Source organism: Engystomops pustulosus, chromosome 9 (assembly GCF_040894005.1).
Source record: "Engystomops pustulosus chromosome 9, aEngPut4.maternal, whole genome shotgun sequence".
Classification (NCBI taxonomy): Eukaryota; Metazoa; Chordata; class Amphibia; order Anura; family Leptodactylidae; genus Engystomops; species Engystomops pustulosus.
Window position 1 is genome coordinate 4,985,937 of NC_092419.1, and position 10,736 is coordinate 4,996,672.

General features: G+C 47.4%; 1 protein-coding gene across 1 annotated transcript; it reads left to right on the forward strand.

The window, feature by feature from the left end:
* The first annotated feature begins 2,621 nt into the window (after nt 1-2,621).
* Nucleotides 2,622-7,090, forward strand: LOC140076752 (peptidoglycan recognition protein 1-like). Its single transcript, XM_072123431.1, has 4 exons — nt 2,622-2,740; nt 4,699-4,900; nt 5,039-5,157; nt 6,836-7,090. The coding sequence occupies exons 1-4, from the start codon at nt 2,692-2,694 to the stop codon at nt 7,021-7,023; spliced, it is 558 nt and encodes a 185-aa protein (XP_071979532.1). The 5' UTR covers nt 2,622-2,691; the 3' UTR covers nt 7,024-7,090.
* Nucleotides 7,091-10,736: the final 3,646 nt, after the last annotated feature.

Sequence of the window (10,736 nt, forward strand, 5' to 3'; positions counted from 1 at the left end):
GGTGTTGTTGCTGCCCATGTCCATCCCTTTATGAGCACAATGTACCCTGTAACATCTGATGGCTACTTTCAGCAGGATAATGCGCCAGGTCATAAAGCTGGAATCATCTCAGACTGGTTTCTTGAACATGACAATGAGGTCACTGGACACAAATGGCTCCACAGTCACCAGATCTCAATCCAATAGAGCATCTTTGGGATGTGGTGGAACGGGAGATTCGCATCATGGATGTGCAGCCGACAAATCTGCGGCAACTGTGTGATGCCATCATGTCAATATGGAGCAAAATCTCTGAGGAGCTTCCAGCACCTTGTTGTATCTATGCCACCAAGAATTGAGGCAGTTCTGAAGGCAAAAGGGGGTCCAACCCGTTACTAGCATGGTGGACCTAATAAAGTGGCCGCTGAGTGTATATATATCTGACATACTTTCTGTATTACTGGTGATTGTGTAACTGGATCCGAGCGTGACAATTGTTCTAATGACAAGGTGGATACACGGTGATACATGAAAACTTCCTTATTAGTTCTACATTTGGAAAAGCTGCACATTACACAATCTCCGCGCCACGATCTTCTGACCTATATTACATATGAACCAATATCACCAAATTCTCTGCTTTGGTTTTCATCTAATTTTTCCTAAATGGGATCCTAAGGCGGCGGAGGGGGGAGGATCCTTAGGCGGAGGGGGGGGGGGAGAGGATCCTATGGCGAAGGGGGGAGGATCCTAAGGCAGGGGGGGGATCCTAAGGCGGAGGGTGCGCAGGTTTACGACCAGTCCGTATTGATGTTGCAACCAAACATTTCTTCAATGATAAATACTTTATATATGACAAGTCGGATGAGATCGTATAACCTGATACTGTTACCCAACGTGGGAGGAAATAAACTCATAAAATAGTGAGGAAATATCCTGAAGAGTCCTGACGCTGATTACTTGGTGTAAAATATTAACATTATAAATACTTTCTCCTCGGGTGACACCAGATGATGACACGTAGATGATATTCTGTTACATAAACATAAATATATGGCAAGACACAGTATTACAGTCAGGATTCAGGGGTAGTGGACCCACTGGACCACCGCGGGCGATGACACCTGGGAGCGGGGTCTACGTGGGACCCATAATTTATTAGATGTTTGTGGAGTTGGAGTCGCTCCATTTTATCATGACCCCCAACTTCACAGCCCTGGATGTTACCCCAGAGCAGTGCACTTATGAGACCGGTGAAAGTGAGGAGCTAGAAGTGATGGCTATAATACGGCAGTTGACAGAGATGGGGCTTATATATATACATAAAAGGATTCGCCATTCTTTTTCTTTATCTAAATTTAAATACAAATTAAATGGGTTCTCCAGAGGTTAAAAAAACTTGGCTGCTTTCTTCCAAACACAGCGCCCCTCCTGACCATGGGTAGTGTGTGGTATTGCAACTAAGCTCCATTCATTTCTATACAGCTGAGCTGCAGTACCTGCACACACCATGGTCAGGTGTGGCGCTGTTTTGGAAGAAAGCCGCCATGTTGTTTCACCTCAGGAGAACCCCTCTAACTCAAAACTGAAAGAATCCGATAGATAGACTGGGAATGAGGCCAAACGCAATTATGTAAATTCTAATTGGTCCTCAATTTCACAAGGTAAATAATCCCTTCAGGCACGGGCACCTCCCTGTGTACACTGAGTGCCAGCTCTTCGGTCTATATAAAGGATGAGGAGCTGCATCTCACATCACAAGAGATTCCACTACTTCCAGGTGAGTCCACGACATCCTTACCTAATGTTACAATAGATAATGGTAACAATGACCTCGTTACTTTGTCGCATTTGGGAAATTCTTGGTCACGTCTGGTTAAAACCATAATGGAAAATATAGAGAGAAAATGTAGAGTTGGTTTTGGAGCATAAGGCGGGGGGTTCCTGCCCGGAGTGGGGGAGTATTATAGACCCCGTGTTCTGCCATATGGAGCTGTATCCCCCAGGTTCATCTTCTACACATACAGGCAGTCCCTGGGTTACATACACAATAGATTCTGCAGGTTTGTTCTTAAATTGAATTTGTATGTAAGTCGGATTGTCATAAGAACCGGGAGTAACAATAAAGTTTCATTACAGACGCCTGTGATAACTGTTACAGCTGATTATTGTAGCCTAAGGATAAATAAAGTACAGTAACTTACCAACATCCAGAGGTCCATATGTAACTAGGGGTCGTCTGTAAGTCGAGTGTTCTTAAGTAGGGGACCGCCTGTACAAGATAACTTATATGGGCACTCGTAATCCAAAAAGCAGGTCCTCTGAGGTCTCTTTGAAGTCTAAATTTTCTTGCCATTTCCTATGAATTGTTACATAACATCCCAGGTGCAGATTCCGTGCGATGTCCAGTACGAGACGACGCGCAGGTTCCTTCACCTTCTGTAGTTGCTGCCGATTCAGGAAGAGGCTTTCGGCAATGTTTGCCCTTCTATATGTCACCACTATGGCGTTTTTTCTCTATACGTCTTTCTAGAATAGATTTGTCTCCTTTCTTTTCATACTTTATATTTGCCGTTGGAATCGGATCCAATCTCTGAGTGCTGGAGGCTCCCGGAGCCCAAATGTCAATATATGAAGGGATACATGATACTGCATGTAACATCCTTTGTCTCCTCAGTCTCTCCGAATACGTCAGTGTGTTGATCTTGCATCATGACTCGTCTCGTACTTCTTCTGGCGACAGTTTTGGTCGTGGCATATGGTAGGTCATATTTTAATAATTCCAACAAATTATTATATTATATATATTATAGTAGGGTGGGAAATGCATTGGTCAAAGCCTGCACCCAAAATATAGTCCCCTGTCCCCCAGTATATAGCTTACCATCCCCCTGGCTCTTAGTTTATAGCCAGCCAGCTCCTTGTCCCCCAGCATATAGACAGCCAGCCTCCTTCCCCCCAGTATATAGCTAGCCAGCCTCCTTCCCCCAGTATATAGCTTGCCAGCCCCCTGCCTCTTAGTATATAGCCTGCCAGATCCTTGGCCCCAGTATCTAGACAGCCAGCCCACTTTCCCCCAGTATATAGCCAGCCCCCTGCTCCCAATATATAGCCTGCCAGTTCCGTGCCCCCTAGTATATAGACAACCAGCCTCCCCCCGTATATAGCTAACCAGCCCCCTGCCTATTAGTATATAGCCTTCCAGATCCTTGCCCCCAGTATGTAGACAGCCAGGCTCCTTCCCCCCAATATATAGCTAGCCAGCCCCCTGCTTATTAGTATATAGCCTGCCAGATCCTTGCCCCCAATATCTAGCCAGACAGCCCTTGACCCCATATATATATCTAGCCATCCAATTCCCACAGTATATAGTCAGCCCATGCTCCCAGTATATAGCCAGTCCATGCCCCCAGTATACAGCCAGCCAACCCTCTGCCCCCAATATATAGCCAGCCCCCAATATATAGCCAGCTAGCCCCCTGGCCCCAGCCCCCTGACCCCCAGTATGTAGTCAGCCCCCAGTGTATAGCCAGCCCCCTGACCCCCAAGTATATAGTTAGCCATGCTCCTGCCCCCCAGTATATACCCTGCCAGCCACTCCCCCCCACTATATAGCTAGCTCACAAGAAGTGGCCATTTTTATTTTGTGTATTTAATGGAAATCTTGCATTTTGCAATGCATTATCCAAACCAAACATATTTGCTGGTTTGGGTTTAGATACTGATCCTGGGTCATATTTTCGTTAGACAAACTGGCATATCATTTCTCCAGACAATTTCTTGATACAATATGCAGATTAGGCTTGGGTGCTCCGCCCAGACGCTCACACAGGGCACAAAATATTCTTTCTGGCTCCTCCCCTTCCCCCTCCCGTCACCAGGGAGTGGGTGGATTCCTATGCCTGCTATGTGCATTATTAGGAGCCGAGGACTCTGGGATGGGGAGCGGGTGGCCTGAATGTCATGCACGCTAGAGGCCTGCATAGTTACTCATAAATCCACATTTTTGAATATTCTGTGGTCATTACATCCCAATCCTCGGCATAACCCGACAAACTCTGATCCATCAAGAATTTCTTGTGACTCTACGTCCATGTACAACAATTTATGGCAGATTTGCTGATCCCAGTATTTTATCGTCATCTTCTGGAACCTCCTCATAACACCCCAAACCCTGAATCTCAGGCCGAATTTCTTGTGACTTTATTTCTTATTCATTTAATAGATTTATTGGCCCCAATTACTAAACTTTAGCACTTTCCTCCATTGACCCCTTCTTGTCCGGGCGGCTCCTCATAACGCAGCAGTCAGTGATCTTATCCGATGAATTCATCACCCGAGTCACAACCTCTTGTAGTATCTAAATGATCTACTAATACTAATGTACGGCGTGCGGGGAGCAGGAGCAATGGCGGCCACTAGGGGAGTCCTAATGTGTCTAAGCGTGAAAATATGGTCTTATTTTGGGGGAAAAAGGGTACCAGGTGATGTGAGCGCCGGACCTGAGCGTCTGACCCTAATCTGCATATTGTTTAAAGACGTTTTCCGTAGAAATTATTTATGTCTAAAAAAGTTCTGATCAAAGATCAGGATCTAAACCCAAACTGGCAGGTAAGTTTACAAAGTGGTAGATTTCCTTGAAGGGCAGATTATTTTTCATGTAAACGGAATGAGAACGCAATAACAACAAATAGTTTCTACTAATGATTTTTTATCCAGGATGTCCCAATATCATCCCAAAATCAACCTGGAGTACGAGAAAAACAAACTGCAGAGATAATTTAAGAAGTCCGGTCCCCTGGGCGATCATCCATCATACAGCGACCCCCTCCTGCTCATCCAGAGCCGCCTGCACCAGCCAAGCCCGAAGCATCCAGGACCATCACACACGGACCAACAAATGGTGTGACGTTGGGTACAAGTGAGTGCTCTGCCTTTCATTATTGTGGTGGGGGCTTATTTCTTCTATGGGATTTATCACTGTGAGCTGCAAAAATCTTATCCTAAAAAGGTGTCTAAGATTCACAACTCATTACCACGACTTTCCCCTCTCTCTCAGCTTCCTAATCGGCAATGACGGCAGCATATTCGAAGGTCGTGGCTGGTCTAAAGTCGGGGCTCATGCTAAAGGTTCCAACTCTAAGTCCATTGGGATTTCCTTCATTGGCAACTTTCAGAGTAAGTAGAGCAGTGGGTGATGGACATACTGGGGCACATTTCGTAAGGGTCTGCACACCGTGTCTTTATGGAAGGAGGAACAGGAGGTGCACTGCCAGAGCCCTGGAAATTGACCTCCAGCAGCCACAAATGTGCATATGTCTGCACAGACCGTTAGAAACAATCTCAAAACTGAGCCTCATCAGGAGAATGCCGAGGCGTTGTAGGGAGGTCATACAGGCCCATGGAGGCTACACATAACACTGAGCCTCCTCAGGAGCATGCCGAGGTGTGTAGGGAGGTCATACAGGCACGTGGAGCCCACACACAATTCTGAGCCTCATCAGGAGCCTGCCGAGGCGATGTAAGGAGGTCATACAGGCATGTGGAGGCCACACACACTACTGAGCCTCATCAGGAGCATGCCGAGGTGTTGTAGGGAGGTCACACAGGCACGTGGAGGCCACACACACTACTGAGCCTCATCAGTAGCATGCTGTGGTGTTGTAGGGAGGTCATACAGGCATGAGGAGGACACACACACTACTGAGCCTCATCAGGAGCATGCCGTGGTGTTGTAGGGAGGTCATACAGGCACGTGGAGGCCACACACAATACTGAGCCTCATCAGGAGCATGCCGAGGTGTTGTAGGGAGGTCATACAGGCACGTGGAGGCCACACACAATACTGAGCCCCAGCAGGAGCATGACAAGGCCATATAGGAAAGTCATACAGGCATGTGGAGGCCACACCCAATACTGAGCCTCATCAGGAGCATGCCGAGGCGTTGTAGGGAGGTCATACAGGCACGTGGAGGCCACACACAATACTGAGCCTCATCAGGAGCATGCCGAGGTGTTGTAGGGAGGTCATTCAGGCACGTGGAGGCCACACACAATACTGAGCCCCAGCAGGAGCATGACAAGGCCATATAGGAAAGTCATACAGGCATGTGGAGGCCACACCCAATACTGAGCCTCATCAGGAGCATGCCGAGGCGTTGTAGGGAGGTCATACAGGCACATGGAGGCCACACACTACTGAGCCTCGTCAGGAGCATGCCGAGGTGTTGTAGGGAGGACATACAGGCACATGGAGGCCACACACTACTGAGCCTCATCAGGAGCATGCCGAGGCGTTGTAGGGAGGTCATACAGGCACATGGAGGCCACACACTACTGAGCCTCGTCAGGAGCATGCCGAGGTGTTGTAGGGAGGACACACAGGCACGTGGAGGCCACACACAATACTGAGCCTCATCAGGAGCCTACGGAGGCGTTGTAGGGAGGTCATACAGGCACGTGGAGGCCACACACAATACTGAGCTTCATTTTGTCCTGTTTTACGGACATTAAATCAAAGTTGGATTAACCTATATTGTGTTTTTCCCTTTTAATATTGTGGGTGACTCCAAATCCAGGCCTCCGTTGGTTTAATAAATTTGATTTCCATTGAGGATTTTGTTGTAAGGACATTCAATTTAGTACAGAACAAAGTATTCAATGAGAACATTTCATTCATTCAGATCTAGGATGTGTCATGTGAGTGTTCCCTTTATGTTTATGTCCAGGAGATTTAAGAAAGTCCAAGGATATAAACCTGACCAATCCCGTTTACACTTCATTTCCTTGTATAATATTGTTTTAGGGCATTGATTCTCTGTTCTTCCATCTCACATTTGTCTTCCTCTTGTTTCAGACAGTCTCCCGTCCGCAGCCGCCATAAGCGCAGCTAAAAGCCTCATTAGTTGTGGGGTTAAGCTGAAGAAGATCCGATCTGACTACAAACTAAAGGGTCACAGCGATGTCTTCAGCACTGAGTGTCCTGGAAGATCTCTGTATAACAACATCAAAACATGGGGGAGGTTTGTGCCGGGGAAAGCATAAGCCACCGCTGCCTGGGAAGTCCTCGTATATTCCATAGATTGTAGAAGAATAAAGCCGCATAACAAACCTTGTGTCTGCTGAATATATAGATGGAAAAATGATCAGAAAAACAAAGAAATAATAAACAATAGATCCAAGATTATATATATACACTCACCGGCCACTTTATTAGGTCCACCATGCTAGTAACGGGTTGGACCCCCTTTTGCCTTCAGAACTGCCTCAATTCTTCGTGGCATAGATACAACAAGGTGCTGGAAGCTCCTCAGAGATTTTGCTCCATAGTGACATGATGGCATCACACAGTTGCCGCAGATTTGTCGGCTGCACATCCATGGTGCGAATCTCCCGTTCCACCACATCCCAAAGATGCTCTATTGGATTGAGATCTGGTGACTGTGGAGCCATTTGTGTCCAGTGATCTCATTGTCATGTTCAAGAAACCAGTCTGAGATGATTCCAGCTTTATGACATGGCGCATTATCCTGCTGAAAGTAGCCATCAGATGTTACAGGGTACATTGTGCTCATAAAGGGATGGACATGGGCAGCAACAATACTCAGGTAGGCTGTGGCGTTGTACCAAGGGGCCCAAAGACACCATGACACCACCACCACCAGCCTGAGCCGCTGATACAAGGCAGGATGGATCCATGACACCACCACCACCAGCCTGAGCCGCTGATACAAGGCAGGATGGATCCATGACACCACCAGCACCAGCCTGAGCCGCTGATACAAGGCAGGATGGATCCATGACACCACCACCACCAGCCTGAGCCGCTGATACAAGGCAGGATGGATCCATGACACCACCACCACCAGCCTGACCCGCTGATACAAGGCAGGATGGATCCATGACACCACCACCACCAGCCTGACCCGCTGATACAAGGCAGGATGGATCCATGACACCACCACCACCAGCCTGAGCCGCTGATACAAGGCAGGATGGATCCATGACACCACCACCACCAGCCTGACCCGCTGATACAAGGCAGGATGGATCCATGACACCACCACCACCAGCCTGAGCCGCTGATACAAGGCAGGATGGATCCATGACATCACCACCAGCCTGACCCGCTGATACAAGGCAGGATGGATCCATGACATCACCACCAGCCTGACCCGCTGATACAAGGCAGGATGGATCCATGACACCACCACCACCAGCCCGAGCCGCTGATACAAGTCTGCCCATTTTTCTTTTTCGGACCATTCTCTGTAAACCCTAGAGATGGTTGTGCGTGAAAATCCCAGTAGATCAGCAGTTTCTGAAATACTCAGACCAGCCCTTCTGGCACCAACAACCATGCCACGTTCACAGGCCACAAATCACCTGTCTTCCCCATACTGATGAGAACTGCAGGAGATTGTCTTGACCATGTCTACATTCCTAAATGCACTGAGTTGCCGCCATGTGATTGGCTGATTAGAAATTAAGTGTTAACGAGCAGTTGGACAGGTGTACCTAATAAAGGGGCCGGTGAGTGTCTATAGTAGGGGCGTGTGCTGGAGCTACCTATCTACTGTGTATACTGGGGATGTGTGCTTGGGCTACTTATTAATAGCACACTTATATACTGAGAATATATATACTGAGTATATTAAGCTGTCATTCTGAATATTCATTGTTTGGATTTTTGAGATTTGCCCTGTACAAGAAATTACCAAGAAGGTTCTCCGCATGTGATTAGTGCGAGACGCTGTCATGTCAATCACAGTATGTAACCATTGATAAACGAGCTTAAACTCGTATTCACACTACAGTCTTCAAGAGATGCAGGGACACAATCAGCGTCTCCTCAGCCCCACTCCAGGGACAGGGGAGGACGCAGACGCTGATGTTACTTACTTTACCTTTTTTATTTTACCTTTTTTGTAGTACTAGGAATCTCCTGAAACTGCGCTTTATTTTTTATGTATGGATTTTTTTCAAAAATATAATTAAGTAATATTAAACTCAATGACCCTGCAGTGAAAAATATGTGTTTTCAATATCATGTACATCAAGAACGTACAGATACGGGAACAATATAGTGAGAAAGGCGCAGCTGTTACCCTGCAGAGGTAAACATGGGATAAAGTGAGGAGGATTCACGCATTACAGTACCATTTATCGTGTACTTTTTAACCCCTTGAGGATGCAGACAGTTTTGGCCTTCAGGAGACGGCAATCTTTTTTAACTGTTTTAACTTGCGGTCAAACGTACCGCCAGCGCTGCATTAACAAACACAGCACTAGACTACGGGGGCGGGCCTCAGCAAGATTGCATGTGTTTCTATTAAAACGCATGTGATCGGTAACCAGAACCCGGTGTCTTGCATTGTTTTAATGCAAGACAGAGGCAGATTTACTTACCCGGTCCATTTGCGATCCAGCGGCGCGTTCTCTGCGGAGGACTCGGGTTCTGCCGGGATTCACTAAGGCAGTTCCTCCGACGTCCACCAGGTGTCGCTGCTGCGCTGAAGTTCATCGGAATGCACTGAACTTCACCAAGCCAGGCCGGGTGCAGGTAAGCGCGTGTCAAGTGACATTTGTTTTTTTTAAATGCAGCAGTTCTTCCGAATCCGTCGGGTTTTCGTACGGCCACGCCCCCGATTTCCGTTGCGTGCATGCCAGCGCCGATGCACCACAATCCGATCACGTGCAGCAAAATCCCTGGGCAATTCAGGGTAAAACGGCACAAATCGATAATTTTCAGATAACCCGTCGGAAAAACGTGATTCGGGCCCTTAGCAAATGACCCCCATAGTGTTCTGGTTACCAATTGCATTCGTTTCCATTTGAATGCATAAGTGATCGGGTCCTGCACCCGTACACCTCCTCTCCTCAACTGTTGCATTGCGTTTCAAAACGCAATGTAAACGCAGCCTCAAAATGTGAGTGAAAGGCACCATGTGAACGTAGCCTAAGGCTGGTGCCACATGCACCACTTTGTCTGCGTTTGAAAACGCAAACAAAGCCGCACCCACCGGGGTGTGCCACGGCCCGATCGCATCAGAGTTTCTATGGAAACGCCTGCGATCGGGAATGAGCTACCGGCATTTTGCGTTAATTTTATGCAAAACACCAGCGGCTCGTACCCGATAGCAGGTGTTTCCATAGAAACACCAATGCGATCGGGCCGCGGCACACCCCGGTGGGTGCAGCTTTGCCTGCGTTTTCAAACGCAGACAAAGCGGTGCATGTGGCACCAGCCTTAGGCGTCATGCACACAACTGTATGGTCTTTTCTGTTCTGTATATACAGCTGTATTCTGGCCGTAAATACGGAACGTATAGCAACCGTAGGGCAACGTATTGCACTGTATCCGCATATAGGGCTGGAAAATAATGGATGGCTGACCACTGGTTCTGGATAGTGCACGTACATGTCTACCACTGCACTGGATACAGCCATATGCAGCACGTATCTAGCCTGTATTTTATATGTTCCCATTGACTTCTATGGGATGTACAGAACGAAAATACAGTGGAAAATAAGCCATGCTATGTATATATGTATACATCGCGCTCACAGTACAGTAGGGTGTACAATACGGCCATGCACATGGATGGCCCTATACCCCACTGAAATGCATAAGGCCATATATAGCCGAGGACTTACTGAGATGCGGCAGGTCCCAGATGTATCATGTCGTTTTTCTCTCCGACGTCAACATGTTACATAAGGCTACGTTCAAAAGACCCTTTTGAATAGGTCGGCAA

Bases quoted from the DNA above. Each gene is read 5' to 3' on its own strand.
- LOC140076752 (XM_072123431.1), top strand. From the start codon at position 2,692: ATGACTCGTCTCGTACTTCTTCTGGCGACAGTTTTGGTCGTGGCATAT. The intron at 4,901-5,038 runs GTGAGTGCTCTG...CCTCTCTCTCAG, and splicing joins TGGTGTGACGTTGGGTACAA to CTTCCTAATCGGCAATGACG. The intron at 5,158-6,835 runs GTAAGTAGAGCA...CTCTTGTTTCAG, and splicing joins CTTCATTGGCAACTTTCAGA to ACAGTCTCCCGTCCGCAGCC.